The sequence below is a fragment of the Cottoperca gobio genome, chromosome 14 (assembly GCF_900634415.1).
Source record: "Cottoperca gobio chromosome 14, fCotGob3.1, whole genome shotgun sequence".
NCBI lineage: Eukaryota > Metazoa > Chordata > Actinopteri > Perciformes > Bovichtidae > Cottoperca > Cottoperca gobio.
The window spans coordinates 22,007,236-22,025,071 of record NC_041368.1 but is presented as its reverse complement, the minus strand read 5'-3'; the positions used below and the strand labels follow the sequence as shown (position 1 = coordinate 22,025,071).

General features: G+C 45.6%; 2 protein-coding genes across 2 annotated transcripts; both read left to right on the top strand.

Moving 5' to 3' along the window:
* tbl2 (transducin beta like 2) lies at positions 1 to 5,477 on the top strand. The gene is made up of 7 exons (XM_029447780.1): positions 1 to 224; positions 1,314 to 1,435; positions 1,748 to 1,932; positions 2,142 to 2,293; positions 3,740 to 3,866; positions 4,374 to 4,526; positions 4,865 to 5,477. The coding sequence occupies exons 1-7, from the start codon at positions 98 to 100 to the stop codon at positions 5,322 to 5,324; spliced, it is 1,326 nt and encodes a 441-aa protein (XP_029303640.1). The 5' UTR covers positions 1 to 97; the 3' UTR covers positions 5,325 to 5,477.
* A 985-nt stretch (positions 5,478 to 6,462) lies between these two features.
* mybbp1a (MYB binding protein (P160) 1a) lies at positions 6,463 to 17,632 on the top strand. Its single transcript, XM_029447779.1, has 27 exons — positions 6,463 to 6,714; positions 7,232 to 7,327; positions 7,571 to 7,654; positions 7,739 to 7,813; positions 8,004 to 8,111; positions 8,356 to 8,546; positions 8,652 to 8,819; positions 9,093 to 9,210; positions 9,365 to 9,654; positions 9,740 to 9,850; positions 9,941 to 10,066; positions 10,206 to 10,412; positions 10,782 to 10,890; positions 11,002 to 11,095; positions 11,257 to 11,420; positions 11,576 to 11,686; positions 11,791 to 11,964; positions 12,135 to 12,308; positions 12,449 to 12,606; positions 12,857 to 12,991; positions 13,146 to 13,233; positions 13,576 to 13,707; positions 14,056 to 14,124; positions 14,249 to 14,362; positions 15,568 to 15,669; positions 15,762 to 15,886; positions 16,931 to 17,632. Exons 1-27 carry the CDS (start codon positions 6,514 to 6,516, stop codon positions 17,298 to 17,300), a joined length of 3,894 nt encoding a protein of 1,297 aa, XP_029303639.1. The 5' UTR covers positions 6,463 to 6,513; the 3' UTR covers positions 17,301 to 17,632.
* Positions 17,633 to 17,836: the final 204 nt, after the last annotated feature.

Genomic DNA, 17,836 nt, shown 5'->3' with positions numbered 1-17,836 from the left:
CTAATACATTGTGACGCATGCGCAGTGCTCCAAGTAGCGAGTAGTAGCCAAGTAGACGTTAGCAGTGTATTAAAGTACGTGGCAGTAAACTTTTGACATGGAAGTAGCCGCACTGTTCGCCTTGACTGTGTTACTGGGAGCACTGGTTATTCTGGTCGCATTAGCGGTGGGCAGACGGAAAGAAGAAATAAGAGAGGAAATAGAGCAAGCGGCGGAGTTTGCCGGTAAGAGACTAAGCTAACGTAACTCTAGCTGTAGCAGTGAGTCACTATTTCTGTGGTCTTTGACACGCGCGCGTTCAATCATTCATTCATTCATTCATTTATTCAGTCACGCATAACAAGTGTGTGCACGAGAGTAGTGTACCAGCTCGTTCACGCGAATTTATAAAGCGAGTAATAGAAACTACAGCAACTTTGAGTGATTGTCACCTGTCGTCATTGGCTATAAATTATGTAAACATGAGATCAAAATGCAGGTATGAATGTGACCTCTGAGCTTCACAGATGCCTTTTGGTTGTAGAAAGTCATTATAATGGTTTGTTGTGCACGTGGAGAACATAAGTGTACAATCATGCAACCAGAGTAAAAGTGTGCAGAAGCAGCAGTCATTGGTGAAATACACAGAAAGCTTAGCATCAAATGTGTGCAGATTTAAAAAGGAACAGTTTTCTGGTTCAGTGTCAAGTGCACAATAATGCATTTTGCAAGCTGGAATTAAAGGTGTGCTGCTTTAACAATGCTTTAGCAGGTTAGTCTAGTATTGGCACTGTTGAACTGGATCAGAGAATATCAGCTGAACTCTGGACTCACAGTTTAAACTCTTCAATCTAACACTGAGTCGACTGCAGAGGCTCAAAGAACCAGACCAACTCAATATTTAGAGCCCAATATCACCTCTCTGATGTTTTTCTGGCTGGAAAACGGTATTCTCCTCTTTCATGCTACACTGTGGAGACATCAACTCAATCATTTAGTTCTTCTTTTGGGGCCAAAACTATTTCAAATGTAAATAATGCATTTGGTTTCTACGTTTTTATCTCTGTTAAAATACACATTATTGAAAGAAAGAAGAAAAGCCTCCATATAACAGCTGATTTTAAGCTTTAGAAGTGTTTGTGTACACACACAAGGTAAGTATGTAATAACATCATAATTACTTCAGAGCTTAGGTTTGTTGTTACCAGATGCTACAAGCTGCCAAATCCATGTCATCACTTCCTGCGTCTCATAGATCTTCGGCAAGAGAATCCTCAATATTTTAATCTGATGAATTCAAATGTTCCTGAGTCGCCCTGTGTTTTGTCTCTCAGCTGAAGGCAGTGCTGCGAAGGGTCCTGCATCCAAGAAACCAAAGCAGGAGAAGCAGCGCAGCCGGAAGGATAAACCTACGCAGCACACTTTCAGCCATCCGCTGCTCGCAGCCTCGCTGAAGGTAAACTGGAGCACACGGTGTAAAACACACACACTGCCAGAGCCTCTGAGCACAATGAGCGTTGTTGTTTTACGGCACATGTTTATAGTTGTTAGATGTTTACATGTAGTTGCAGCCCTAAACATTAAACACAGTAAAACCTTCATGGATATAGAGTTTTGATGTTTTATTTGAATGAATTAGTTTTATCTAGATTAACCTAATAAAGTGCAAACTGTATTTTTAAACCGTTTTTATAGATTTACATCTTCAATAGGAACAAATGATGCATCACTTCAGGCTCATGTGTATATTTGTATCCATGTATTTCAGAGCCACAGTGCGAACGTGACTTGCCTGGATTTCAGCAGTAACGGGAAGTACCTGGCGTCCTGCGCTGATGACCGCACCGTCCGGATCTGGAGCACCAAGGACTTTCTGGAGCGGGAACACAAGTGTCTGAGGGCCAATGTGGAGCTGGATCACGCCACGCTGGTCCGCTTCAGCCCGGACTCCAGGTCTCCCCTCTCTCTTACTGAACTTGTGCCGACCCTCATTGACATAAAGCACTTCCTATCTACCTTCTAACTAACCTTAATCATCAGAACTACTGGCCCAAGCTCAACCAAGACTAAAGCTCTTTTCCCACAGGACTGCACGGCTTCATCATACAGGCTCATGATAATCCCAACACCTCCTTCATTGACTGTCACCTTTCCCCCTGCAGGGCGTTTATCACCTGGCTGGCTAATGGAGACACCATCCGAATCATGAAAATGATCAAAAAGGAGGACGGCACGATGATCTTCAAAGCTGCTTGTGAGGACTTCCCACAGAAACACAAGGCTCCCATCCTCAACATTGGCATTGCAGAGACAGGTACACACCAAATGTCTTAAGGTCATGTATGGATTTGTAGTTTTTGTTTGTATTGTCATTGTGTGTTTTAAGTAAGTATAAAGTATATTTGCAATGTATGACCTGAGAACAACCGCTGAATGTTTATGGTTCTTCTTTAGTATATCTAAACCAACCAGGAAGAACGACCACAAAGAAACACAAAACAGCTGGAAAGAGACACAAAACAATACAAAGAGACACAAAACAACAGAGACGAGACACAAAATGACTACAAAGAGACACAAAACAACAGAGACACAAAATGACTACAAAGAGACACAAAACAAAACAACAGAGACACAAAACTACTACAAAGAGACACAAAACAATACAAAGAGACACAAAATGACTACAAAGAGACACAAAACAATACAAAGAGACACAAAACAACAGAGACACAAAATGACTACAAAGAGACACGACACAACTACAAAGAGACACAAAACAACAGAGACACAAAATGACTACAAAGAGACACGACACAACTACAAAGAGACACAAAACAACAGAGACACAAAATGACTACAAAGAGACACAACACGACTACAAAGAGACACGACTACAAAGAAACACAACACGACTACAAAGAGACACAAAATGACTACAAAGAGACACAACACAACTACAAAGAGACACAAAATGACTACAAAGAGACACAACACGACTACAAAGAGACACGACTACAAAGAAACACAACACGACTACAAAGAGACACAAAATGAGACACATGACTAACGAGACCAACACTACAAAGAGACACGACTACAAGAAGAAACACAACACGACTACAAAGAGACACAACTACAAAGAAGAAACACAACACGGACTACAAAGAGACACGACTACAAAGAGACACAACACGACTACAAAGAGCACAACGCGACTACAAAGAGACACAACGCGACTACAAAGAAGACACAACGCGACTACAAAGAGACACAACGCGACTACAAAGAGACACAACACGACTACAAAGAGACCACAACACGACTACAAAGAGACAACAACACGACAACACAACACGACTACAAAGAGACACAACACGACTACAAAGAGACACAACACGACTACAAAGAGACAAACGATACAAAGAGAGACACGACTACAAAGAGACAAACGATACAAAGAGACACGACTACAAAGAGAGACACGACTACAAAGAGAGACACGACTACAAAGAGACACGACTACAAAGAGACACGACTACAAAGAGACACAACACGACTACAACAAAAAGAGGCTAAACAACTCAACACTCGTGCTGACAGTAGAACCCAGAGTTGTCCTGTGAGCAGCCCTGAGGTTCGTCTCTGACTGACATCCTGTCGGCTAACGTCTCAAAGTGACGCGCGAGCAGAAAGAAAATATCCTGAGAATATCTTGGATCTTAGATCGATGGGCTGATTCTGTGTTTCCTCTCTGCAGGCAAGTTCATCATGAGCGCCTCCATCGACACCAGCATCCACATCTGGGACCTGAAGGGTGAAGTCCTGGCCTCCATCAACACCAACCAGATAACCAACTCGTATGCTGCCGTCTCCCCGTGTGGCAGGTCGGTACATTTATTTATTTGACACTGACAAACAGGGAAAGACTGAAAAGTGATACTTTTTAAGGCGATGTAGGGTTTCTTCTTCAAGTACTGTGTAGAAATATAATACCCAACATGCATCTGCTTCAGAAGGGTCTCACTTTTAAACTTAATTACATTTATGTTTGAGTACATGCATCAGTCTGCATTGACATGATTTATGAACATATTGTCCTGATGGAGGTAAATGGGCGAATGATATCGTTTCGTATCGATCGCAGGACCCTGAATCGAATCGAATCAAAACGAAATTGAATCAGAAAACCTTTATTCGTCCCACAGCGAGGACATTTACAGTGGCAGACTTTGTGACATCAGTAAATATTGTATCCGTGTCCAAAGAATCTATATTATATCATATTTACACCCCTACTTCTCAGACGACATGAAAGACACTTCAGGTACAATGTTCCTTTTCCAACAGCAGATAAAAACACTGAAGTGGAGATGTAATCGTGTGTTTCTCAGGTTTGTAGCGTCCTGTGGCTTCACGCCGGATGTGAAGGTGTGGGAGGTTTGCTTCGGGAAGGGAGGAGAGTTCAAAGAGGTGGCGCGAGCCTTCGACCTGAAGGGCCACTCAGCAGGTGTTCACGCACTCGCCTTTTCTAATGACTCTCACAGGTAAGTGTGTGTGTGTGTGTGTGTGTGTGTGTGTGTGTGTGTGTGTGTGTGTGTGTGTGTGTGTGTGTGTGTGTGTGTGTGTGTGTGTGTGTGTGTGTGTGTGTGTGTGTGTGTGTGTCCATGTGGTCCAGCACTAGCATAACGTTTGGAAACAGTTAGCCTGGCTGTGTGCAAAGTTAAATACATCTCTAGCACCTTTTGACGCTTTGTAATTATTAAACAAAGAAGATATAATAAAATGGTAGTTAGTGAGCTTCAGAGGCTGATTGCACATACGTCAAAGAATCTTTTTGTTTTTAATATGCAAAGTATAATTTCTTTCTTTTCTTATTCATCAGAATGGTGACTGTCTCCAAAGACGGCACGTGGAAGCTGTGGAATACAAATGTGGAGTACAAAATGCAGCAGGACCCTTACCTCCTGAAGACGGTCCCCTGTGCGTCCTCTGAAGGCAGCCTGGCGGCCTTGTCTCCAGACGGCCGGGTAGTGGCCATCAGTGACGGCTGTAACGTCGCCATGTACAACGCCACCAGCGGCGAGCTGGAGGAGGAGCTGCACGGCGTCCACAGCGAGGAGATCAACGACTTAAGATTTGACATTAACGGGCGCTTCTTGGTGTGCAGCGGCGACAAGGCCATCCGAGTGTTTCACAACGCCCCGGGCTACCGGGCAGCCATCAGAGACATGCAGGACATGCTGAAGAAGGCCCAGAACGAAGCCATGAAGCAGAGACTGCAGCAGCAGATCAGAGAAGCTCAGAGCACCCTGGACACTGTGCTGGCTGCTCCCGTCGAGTGAAAGAGACCCGAGGAAACTACTCTGATCGTCTTAGCGTCTGACTCTGACTGATAATCTTTTTTCAACCTCTCCCTCGGCCACTAAATGAGCTGGTCCGGGAATAATAGAAATTAGCATGCAATTTTAATAAAGAACTTCTTTTTATGGATAAAACAATGTTGAGATGTTTTTGTCCCGTTTCACGTCCAGAAATATCTCAGGTGTGATTTCTGCGGTGGCAGTTTTTTATATTTTGTATCTGTAGCTTCAATTTAAAGTCTCCCTCCACCCACAAAATGTGTTTTGCTTGTTGTTCCTTTACTTTGAGCTTTGAGAGTCACGGTGCAGAATGGTGTTTGTGCAGAGTTTGACACTAGAAGGCTGTTTTCACATTAATCTGCTGAAAGTTTCTCTGTGCTCACCTTAAATCCTTACGTCACAACTAGTCTGGAAGTCCATCATGGTCCAGTAGGCAACACACAGGTGTGATGTGGAAACATAAAAGTGTTGATCAAGGGGAAATTGTTGAATGTTTTTTATTAAATGTAATTTTTCGTACAATCTGCACGGCTGGATGAAAGCACTAGAGGTGAGTGACCTCTAAAACTATATTTTTCTGAATATATGGTTCTGTTCTTATCTGCTCATGCTAACAAAAGCTGATGAGTATATGAAACTTACATTAATGAAGAAAAACATCTTCAGATTTGTATTTTTTTACAAAATCCTTTTACAATCTGAGCGTCAAGGATCAGCTACACAGAAATAATAAACATTAAAATATAAAAAATTGAAAATAATTAAAAATGATATATATATTATATAATATATATATTATAATTTAAAAAAAATGATATATATATATTTTAAAATATATATATATATATATATATATATATATATATATATATATATGTGTATATTTATACAAATCTAAGTTTTTTTTCTCTAAAGTTTTCGTCATTCAATCTGATAGTTGTATCTCTTATTCTAATATTTCAAAGTTAGATAGTCTTAATATAAACTCACATAAATCCAATAAAATTGTGGGTAACTTTACTTATTTTACATTTATGCATGTAACATCTATTATAATCTGTCCCAGCATTTTGTCACGATTCTGTTTTGCTTTGATAAATAAAGTTAGTGAAAAAAAAGTGGTCGACCCGGAAGCAGTAGCCGCGGTGGGGCACACGTGTTTTCCTGCAGCATGGACAGTAGTTGCTGTGAGGAGATGTCTGTAGAGATGGTGGAGCTCTCCGTGAAAACACCGGAGCCGGTCCGGCCGGCCGGGGTCCTGCAGCAGAACCGGGTCTTCCTCGACTTCTTCTGGGACTTAGCCAAACCGGACCAGGAGGTCCGGCTGAAGGCGGTGGGAGACCTCATCCAGTACCTGAAGACCAACAACAAGGTGAGGCAGAGCACTACATACTCTGGGTTCAGGGTAGTCTGTGTAACAGTGGTAGTGAGTAGTACTCAGATCTTACTTACCACTACCACTGCTGTAATAAAACATCATTATTTATTAATATATAACATTTTGTATTCATATATCTTAATCTGCACAGTAACAGTTATCAAATAAAGGTTTTTTAAGTTTATTTTCACAATATAATACACACAAACAGATAATAAATGATATACAGTGCAGGGAAGAGGCAGAAAACCCTTTGCACTAATGTATTTAAATACAGTAAAAGTGTTTATTATGTATAAAGTAACTAGTTGTAACTGTCATGGAGTAAAAAGTACAATTTTTCTCCTAAATCCTCCAGTTCCTCAACACTGTATCTGAGTACAGTACTATATCCTGGTTGATAACTTAACTTAAAAGTAGTTCTTTAAACTATCAATAGAAACAATATGTTATAAAATGTGTACGGTGTTTCAATAAGTGCATCCTGTGTGTGTTGCTGTGTGTGTTGCAGGCAGATGAGTTGGACTACACCTTTAAAAGGCTGGTGGATGGACTGGCTCACACACGAGAGGCTGCCAGGCCTGGATTCAGCCTGGCTCTGGGACAGGTGGGCGGACACGACCACCAAGCTTTTAATAATAATTATGTTCAACTCAAAGGTCCACTTGCTGTCACAAATCACACACGAAAACATCTTCAAATGTCTCTTTTGTTTGATTAGTTTGTCCTGACGTGATCATTAACGATTTATTTGTTAATGAAATGTAAATGTATTGATACATGAGCAGCAGAAAGCAGGAAATAAAGAAGATTTTGTGGCTTTAGCATCACATGACATCTTGTTTTTCAGGTGTTGAGCGCCTTTGAAGACGTTCCTCTGCAGAAATTACTCGACAGAATCAAAGAAAAGCACAATTTGCAGACGGTGAAAAAGGTCAGTGTGTTAATGTTTTCTCTGTCGGCTCCAGAAGCTTCATGAATGAACTCTTTATTGAAGTCTTTTCTTGTTTCTTTCCAGAAACTTTTCAGAAATGCCATGTTTGGGAACTTGTTTGGCGTCCTCGCCCTTCAGCAGTCCAGCCGCCTCCCTAAAGTAAGTCGTCCCACCACGAGTCACAGCTTCGACAGGAGCTTCAGATCGTGTGTTTGCAGGATAAATGGGAAAGTGTGTGTGTGTGTGTGTGTGTGTGTGTGTGTGTGTGTGTGTGTGTGTGTGTGTGTGTGTGTGTGTGTGTGTGTGTGTGTGTGAGCTGCAGTGTAACGTGTGTCTTGTGTTTCTGCAGGAGCCGCAGGTGGTGTTGGGATGTGTGAAGCTCCTGCAGAATCTCAGCCAGCGCAAACAGCACCTGAAGGACCTGCCCACCAAGACCATGATGGACATCCTCAATGAGGTGAAAACTGCTCGCACCTCTTATTATATATATATATATATATATATATATATATATATATATATATATATATATATGTATATATATATATATATATATATATATATATATATGTATATGTGTGTATATACATATAATATATATATATGAGCCATATCTCTATAACACGTACACAGTTCCTCAACGTCACCATGTTTTTGTTTAAATGTAACACTTTTTACTTTCTTCTTCTGCTGACCCTCAGATCCCAGAGGACGTGTTTGAGGAGGTCCTGCTGAGCGCTCTGCAAACTGACCTGGCATCAGCCTTCAGCACCCCGGAGCAGCTGCAGCTGCTGCTGGTCGCTCTGCAGCGCTTCCCACAAACACTCAAACCCAAGAAGCTCAAGAAGCTGCTGGGCTCCTCCACCATCATCAACGCAGACAACATCCCCAAGTGAGAACACTGTGACCCCCCCCCCCACCCCCCCTTATCCTCTAATGGCGCTCACACTATTTAACAGCTGCCGTGTCGAGAGTCTAAGCTCGTGATGTCTTGCAGGTTGACCGAGGTGTTGAAGATGTCCGCCCGCTCGGTGAAGAAGGAGTGTGTCCTCCCTGCGGTGGTCCTGGACCTCCTGAAGCTGTCTCTGAAGGAAGACAGCTTCCAGCTCTTCTGGAACACCGCCATCGTCAACGGCATGTTAAAGGAGCAGCCGGGGCCAGCTCAGTGAGTCCTCACGGGGGGAGCAGAGCGGGATATATCTTACGTTCGAATATAAATCCTTTTATTAGACAAGTGTAGAACACATTAAACACAATTCATAATAATAATGAAATAGATTCTGTTCTTACCTAAGAAGACGTAAGTGTTCTCAAGAAGCATTTCTGCCTGACTCGTCGTTCTGCTGCATTAGTGGACAGACCTCAACCTGTCTGTGTATGAAACACGCCGTCGTGCTGCTCCCGCTACGCTGCTAACATGTCCCCTGTTTGTGTCCAGCTACCTGAGCTTCCGTCTGCTGGGCAGCGCTCTGCCTCTGCTGTCTGCAGCCCAGCTGAAGGAGGTGTTGTCTGGAGAGGTGATGATGCAGTACGGCGAGCACGTGGTGTCCGCGCAGGTCAGTGGCCTCGTCACTTTTCACAATAAAAGTCTTTGAGCCTTCCCTTTTAATGTGAAACATTGTTTTGTAGAATGCAGCGTGATCTCGTGCTTCATAGAGAGAATATCACATGAAATATTAACGACTGATACGAGTCTCTTCTCTCTCCCAGAAACCGGACCGCTTCAAGCTGGCCCCGGAGATGGACGTCTACGTGTCGGACTTCTTGGAGGTCTGTCAGGACGCCGACAAGCAGCTCGCGGTGATGGTGGGCTTCTCCTCGCTGACCAACCAGGGCTACCCCGTGGTGCCGTCGGTGTGGAGGGTGGTGCAGCACCTTCAGCCTGCAGCCGTGCAGCACTACGTGGACTGGCTGAAGAACACGTTCCTGCAGCCGCAGCCGGACAAGCTGCTGGACTTCAGCACTCGCAAGCAGAAGGACAGTCAGGAAGCGAAGGAGCAGTGAGTGTTTGCTCCGGTGTGTTCAGCAGCATGTTTATCTGTCGACATGGAAACCGGATGAATGTAACTGTTGAGTTTCCTGTAGGAAGGAGAACTCCATATTCCGCCTGAGGAAGTGGATCGTGTCTCGCCTCTGCTCGATCATCGACAACCATCTTGTGAAGAAGTCGGAGGATCTCATCATGGACGTGGCCAGGTGAGGCCGGCCGGTGGTTAAAACATGTCACGTCTCAGAGTTTGGATGAAGAGAAGACCGTCAGCTGCTGTTGTGTCGTTTCTTTTCCAGGTTTGTCTTCTTCCACGCGTTCTTCAGTACCAAGAAGGCCTCGGCCGACATCCCGGAGACTACGAGGAAGCTGTCGGTCCCGCTGGATGATAGAACCAGAGGAGTGCTCGTCAACTCTTTCTTTGGGTGAGGGGGGGAATCTTCTCTGCTGCTCTTTAGGTCATGCAGCACTTCTGGATCCATGCTACAAGCTTCATACAAATAGGGCCGGTAGTGTTTCTGTAAACATGACCTTCACTGACCCCCCCCCTCTGTCCCCGCTCAGACTCCTCCTGTCCATGCACCACCTGCCTCTGGCCGAGGACTCGGGCGAAGGTGCAGCAGTCAACCAGAAGCGTGCGCTGGGCGTCACCGCAGACGGCACCATGTGGATCGACCACCTGGTGCAGTACGCACAGGTCCTGCTTAACCAGCCGAAACACGCCCAGAGCAGCAAGCCCGTCAGCCCTGAGCAGAGACAGGCCTGGGACAGGTGGGACAACAGGGGCTCCTCATATCTTATTAGAGCAGGACGACTTCTAATGGCGTCAGAACATTACAGACTCCCATGTGAACGTAGTGTCAGCGCATTTACTCAAGTACTGAAGTACAACGTTGAGGTGCTACTTTCATTCTACTTCACGTTTTACTCACTGACAGGTTTAGTTACTTTACAAGTTAAGTTGTGCACATGAAGAGTTTATAAGATATGAAGGTTTGTTATAAATTAAACTACTCAACAATATATATACTTTGGCTTAAGTACCACTTTCAATGCAGGTCTTTCACGTGTAACCTCTGCAAATGAGTTAGCACTCCTAAAGGAGCAACACGCCTGAGCGCTCTACATGTTTGTCCTCAGCATGCTGGAGTCGGTGGCCAACCTGAAGAAGAAAGCAAAGAAAGGCCCGACTGCAGAGAGCGGCGCCTTCCAGCAGCTCTTCCTGTTGGTCGGCATGCACCTCTTCAAGGTACAGCACACGGCCAGAGCCCTGGTTATATATGTTATTGTTTTACTGTAGTTTTAATTTCCAAGCAACAAACGCTGTCCGCTGACAAAGCAAACGTTTTCACCTCGAAAGGCCCCCGAAGAGCTGCTGGACATCATGAAGGACCTGCAGAGCTGCGTGGACAAAGCTCAGGAGAAGAAGGCCAAGAAGAAGAAGAAGAAACAAGGTGAGGCCTCGTGTGCGACGATGATGACGATGATGATGATGATGATGATGATGATGATGACGATGATGATGATGATGATGATGATGCATGTTGTATAGAATATTCACAAAGAAAGGTTAAAGCTGCACATCAATGTGTTTGTGCGTTTCCCTCTGGTGCAGCCACGGAGCAGGAGCAGGAGGAGCCGGAGTGGGTGGAGGTGATGGTGGACATCTTGTTGTCCCTGCTGTCTCAGCCGAGCCGACATATCAGACAGGTCTGCAGAACGGTCTTCACCTCCATCTGCCCCCACGTTACTGCAGCGGCTCTAACCGCCATCTTAGATGTGAGTAACGTGTGTGTGTGTGTGTGTGTGTGTGTGTGTGTGTGTGTGTGTGTGTGTGTGTGTGTGTGTGATGTTATTTCACATCATGTTAATAAGAACTTGCGCTGCACACTTCATTAGGTCATTGTGATGACGGTTGTTTTGGGGCTCTGTAGGTTCTGGACCCAGAGAAGGATGACGAGGAGGACGGTGCTGTGGTGGTCACTGACGACAACAAGACCCAGAAGAAGAAGCCAAATGAGGAAGAGGAAGACGAAGAGATGGAGGTTCGTTCTTATCTTTGCGATGGGACCGATCGTTGATCGATAACTTCATCGTGTCTTAAATGACTGATTTAAAATCCTAAAACATGGGGTTGTGTCTCTGCCAGGATGACGAGTCTGATGCATCAGGTGACGACTCGGATGACGGTGAAGATGATGAAGCAATGGAGGAGGACGACGATGACGACGACGAGGACGATGAAGAGGAGATAGAAGAGGTAGCGGTGGACCAAAACTTCCGTGTGGAGCTGATGAAGGTCCTGCAGCAGCAGAATGCTCTGGTGGGTCTTCAGGCGTGGTCCCAGTCGTGATGGAGTTACTTTTAGTTCACGACGATGTATTTAACTGCTTACGTGTCCGATAATAACTCTAATTACCTTTTAGTTTCAGAGCGTCATGTCATGTATCTACTGCACCTCTTATTGAATCCCCTGTTGTGCTGAATGTTCAGGCCACGGAGGAGGACGGCAGCAGTGATGAAGATCTGGACGATGCCTCCATGATGGAGCTGGACAAGGGGCTGGCGGCGCTGTTCTCAGAGCAGAAGAAAAAGGCCCAGGCCAAGAAGGATGAAAAGACGAAAATACAGAAAGAGAAGACGCTGGTCCGAGACTTTAAGATCAAGGTACCTCATGCGGGACTTGTACACACCCAGAGTCCGTAGAGTTTGTACACGACAGAGACTAGAAGCAGGGAAACGGCTCGCCTCGCTCCATCAGAAGGGAAGAAATCTAAATCTGCTGTCGCGTGTTTGTCCTGTTGCAGGTGTTGGACCTGGTCGAGGTGTTCGTGGCCCGGCAGGCTGGCAGTCCTCTGGTTCTGGGTTTGGTGGAGCCTCTGCTCACCATCATCGACAGAGGAATGAGCTCCGGCAGCGACCAGCAGGAGCAGGACTTCCTCCGCCGAGCTGCAGACATCTTCAGGTAACATACCACCTTTCATACGGCACAGAGTGGTTTACAGGAAGGGAAATAAAACATAACATGAACATTAAAAACTGGGATACATTTCCATGATTAATGTAAAATAAGAGAATTGATTAGGATCGTTTAAAAGGAGCACAGTTACACACAGAGTCCGACCCAAGCTCAGTGTTGAAACCTCTGCGTGTTGGAAGCTGCACTGATTCTCTCTCTGACTGAACAAACGTCTCCCGTCTGTGGGATTTCTCAGGAACCAGCTGTGCAGGTCGAAGGTTTACTGCAGGACCGCCGGGGACAGACAGGGGGAGCTCCACGACCTGCTGGACAAACTGATGACTAAAAGCCAGAAACTGTCCGACTCCTCCGTCTGCCTTTACTACTTCAGGTACGACTCGGTGTTTGATGAGGGAGCTGGAAAGTGCAAAGTGCCCTCTGGCAGCGAGGACACACTGTGGCCCTCCCTATCCTCAAATAGGCCATATTTATAATTAGAGTTTCGGGTGTTTTTGTATTTTACTGACGTTTAACTGTCCTTGCAGTGCATCTCTGTACGTGGTGAAAGTGCTGCGAGGAGCTCCACCTGCGGACGCCAAAGAGGAGCCGACGGCTGACGGAGCTGCAGCTGACGTATGTTTACACGCACTGATTTGTGGCCTCAGCTGAGGTTACATCACTCGGCAATATCTGCAACTGTTGTGTCTCGTGTGCAGCTTTGCACCAGACAGACTACATGTTCTGTGTTTTACTGGGTCAGGAAGTGGGTCAGTCCTGGAGGAAGTGCCCCCCTCTTATCCACAGTGTCTTCCTCACACGGATACATTTAGTTTTTGATAAGCGATATATCATTTAAGTATTTCTTTTTAAGTTCCAGCGTCTTAAACGTTGCCCAGTTTCTGGTTTCATTTAACCCGCCTGTGACAAACACTTCCGTTCACTCCTGTAAGAAAGAAACATGTTCCTTGTGTGCAGTTGAGGTTCATGGGCAACTTGGACGTGGACCGAGTCTCCACCATCTTCACAGAGGCTCTGAACTCCTTCATGGGCCGGAGGAAGAGTCCGCTGACCGCTCAGATGTTCACGGACTTGTTCACCAGATTCCCTGTGAGTACAGACACACAGGAGGAGGAGGAGGAGGAGGAGGAGGAGGAGGAGGGAGGAGGAGGAGGAGGAGAGGAGGAGGAGGAGGCTGTAACACTTGAAATGATTGCTAAAGCTTCCATTTTGAAATAATTTTAGTTTTACTGTTTTGAGCTAAATAAAAAGAATGACATGTGATGAAGCTCGGTTATTTTGAAGCATTATTAATGAATGATTGTGAGCTCTGCTGGGACAGCAGGTAGATGCAGGTCACTGTTGGGACAGCAGGTAGATGCAGGTCACTGTTGGGACAGCAGGTAGATGCAGGTCACTGTTGGGACAGGCAGTAACTGATGTGTGATCTCTCCACAGGGTTTGTGTGTGAAGCTGTTGGACGCCGCCGTGCTGCACATCAAATCTGGAGTCAGAATACACCAACAGGTAAATGAGAAAAAGATTTATTACAAGATCCTTGTTTAGTTCATGTGTACATTCCTGTTGATGGACATTCGTGTGTGTGTGTGTGTGTGTGTGTGTGTGTGTGTGTGTGTGTGTGTGTGTGTAGGGCCAAGCCTGTGTGCTGGTGTTGCGTGCGATGCAGAGCAGGGAGGTTCAGCAGCTGCTGAGCGGCGCTCCATGGACGGAGCTGTGTGTGAAGGTCTCGGGTCAGCTGGCAGCGGTAGGTCAACACGGCTCTACATCTCACAGAGGAGGAGGAGGAGGAGGAGGAGCTCCGTGGACACAGAGCAGCGTTAAAGCTCCCGAGAGGCCGCGGTGTATCGTGATTATATCACAGCTTAGGGCCGTTGTTCCGTCTGATACCCAATTATAATTCTGTAAACCTCTGAACTGATTAAAAGTAATCTTTCTTCGTGTAATATAATACAGGGCTTTAACTGCACGTCAATTATTCACTACAAGTGAAGACGCGTATACGACGACATCCTTTAGTTATATTGTTCTCTAAGGTTTATGAGTGATGATCAAAGCTGCACTCGCTGACCTCTGTGTGTCCACACGCATCATGCAGATGCACCTCTTCACCTCTGTGTGTCCACACACATCATGCAGATGCACCTCTTCACCTCTGTGTGTCCACACACATCATGCAGATGCACCTCTTCACCTCTGTGTGTCCACACGCATCATGCAGATGCACCTCTTCACCTCTGTGTGTCCACACGCATCATGCAGATGCACCTCTTCACCTCTGTGTGTCCACACACATCATGCAGATGCACCTCTTCACCTCTGTGTGTCCACACGCATCATGCAGATGCACCTCTTCACCTCTGTGTGTCCACACACATCATGCAGATGCACCTCTTCACCTCTGTGTGTCCACACGCATCATGCAGATGCACCTCTTCACCTCTGTGTGTCCACACACATCATGCAGATGCACCTCTTCACCTCTGTGTGTCCACACACATCATGCAGATGCACCTCTTCACCTCTGTGTGTCCACACACATCATGCAGATGCACCTCTTCACCTCTGTGTTGCTCCTCGGCTTCACTCCTCCGTAGAGCATCAGACCTTCTGAGCTGCTCTACGTCATCGAGCTTTGTCAAAGGCACAATGAGCAGGACGAGGGTCATGGTGCACATTACGTTCAGTCGTGTGGTAGAACGTGCTTTGTCTGCTTGCCTATTGCCTTTGTTCGGCTTCCTCTTGGATCCGTGTTTACGATCTGGCACCTGGTCGCTGCGCTTTTATAGAGGTCGACCCCTACAAATGTTATGAACACTGCCGGGTCTCTGCAGGTACAGACGCCGTCACGAGTGAGGAGCGAGAGGGATTATTTTTGAGTAATCTTAGGAACACTGAAATAAGGACGGCACCATGTAGGATTTAGGACTAACTTCCGTGTCTTCCTCTCAGAGTCTGCAGCAGGTCGGTGACACGGAGAGCAAGGTGGTGAAGGAGAAGGTGGTGAAAACGCTGGAGCTCTGTCAGTTCCTGGTGAAGCACGTCCACCAGCAGGTATGTGTGGGCTGCGAGCGCGAGGATTAAAGAGTGTCGATGTGGTTTCAGTCCAGACTCAAGTCTCTGCTTCTGCTCCCTGCACGGTGTAGAAGCTGTCTGTGGACCTGGAGCCGCTTCAGACCGTCCTAAAGTCCCTGACCAGCGTCATCGAGTTCAAGAAGACCGGCAAGCTGGAGGACACCTACTGGGCCGTGGTGAAGCACTTTGGAGTCGTGTGAGTTATTGTGGTGTCTTCGTCAGCGTGCTTCTGCCGTGTGTGTTTGCATGCACAGTAATAAGCAGGTTCTGTAAGAGGTGCACACGCAGCGTGACTATTCTCCAAATCCAGGAGAATCCAGGGTTCGATTCAGAAATCAGATTAGTTTTAGGTGTTTGTTTTGGGGGGGGGGGGGGGGGGGGCTACAGAATCCCTCCAACAACACTGAGATATATTAACTTCATTAAATAACTTCACATAGATGAACTGAATAAACAGGACCAGTCTGCACATCGATGACAAGTGACTTAATCGTAATCTCTGGTTCATTAGTGGCCATCCTGGGGGGGGGGGGGGGTTTCTCTGTTTCAGAACGGTTACACGCCTATGAATTAGTGAACATGACTGTAGAGATAGAACTTCAGAGACGATGCACAAACTGAAAAGTCAGCACACTGAATTATGCATAAAATGTTGTGTGTGTGTGTGTGTGTGTGTGTGTGTGTGTGTGTGTGTGTGTGTGTGTGTGATGAGGCCACAGTTTGTCCTTGTCTCTGATATTTACAAGAGTTAAATGTCAGTTTCACTTTTAATCACTTTGAATGTAATTATTTTGGATGCAGGACCGTTAGATCCTCCAGGTGTAACGCTCTGCTGTCACAGCCACACGTCAGCTGTGAGGACGGGCGGGGCGGGGCGGGGGGGGGGGGGGGTTAGACATTAGAAACCGTTACGTGTCCAACTGACGTTCTGAAATCAGGTTTCTCTCATCCTGTAAACCCGGAAACACAAACAAGAAGAAATGAGATTACTGCAGAAGTAACTTCAGTGCACGTGAACGTACTCGATGTCTCCTCGTAGTCTGTAGAGTTTTATATGATTATAATCAGTTTATAAAGTGTTGTGATGTGTTCTCGAATGAGTTAAAAGCGCTTCTTCTTCATTATTATTTCCATGTTAATTGATCATTGCTGACATTGAGCTGCTCGTTTATCACAACGTGATTTATTTCATCTTGCAGCATCACGTTGACCTTGCACGTGTTCATGTTCACATTCACAGGAAACCCAAAGTTGAAAAGAAGAAGCCCGAGAACAAGCCCGACGAACAGCAGCTTCTGAAGAAGAAGAAGAAAGGTTTTCTGCCTGAAACAAAGAAGCGTAAAAAGCGCGACATTCCTATCTTAGAGCCGGCGGCGGCAGCGGCGGCGGCGGCAGCGGCGGCGGCAGCAGCTGCGGGGCACACGACCTTCAGAGGCAAACCGAGAGCAGACAAAGGACAAGCCACAAAGAAACATGACAAGAAAACAAAACAGAAACGACCGGCTGATGGCGTGACGGCTTCTCAGCTCAACCCGGCCAAGAAGAGCAAGACGACGCAGTCTGAGAGCAACACGGACAAGAAGAAGAAGAAGAAACAGAAGAAAGCGTAAATTTAAATGTTTCCTTTTAAAGAAGCTGTGCTTTCGTCTGTCCGTCTGTTCCTGCCGTCGTCACTCGGCTTCACACATGTTGTGTTTCAGTATGAGATGTTATACATATTGTAAACTTTACATGTGTGGGAATGAAAGACGGGTTATTTTTCTAACGTGTGACCGTCACGACTCTGCTCCCACTTCACAAGTTATTGTATCTTTGTTGAGCAACATTCATGAGACGCATTTGTGAAATGTAAACAATTAAAAGAGCCTTTTATTACCCTGTGCTACATGACCGGATTTAAAACTGTTGTGATTGATCCGAAGTAAAGTGCATTTCAGATGTTTGATGTCTTAATTTCTATTGTTGATAACTTCACTTTCACAGCCATGATTTAGAAAACACCTGCTAAAAGTAGTCTAAAGATATAAAGATATATTGTGTAAAGATACCAGAATCAGCCCCCAGTTTGGTGAAAGGATCTTACAGGGGCGACACATGTAAAGTATACAATTTAGCTTCTTACTAACGCAACATGAGCATTTACTTT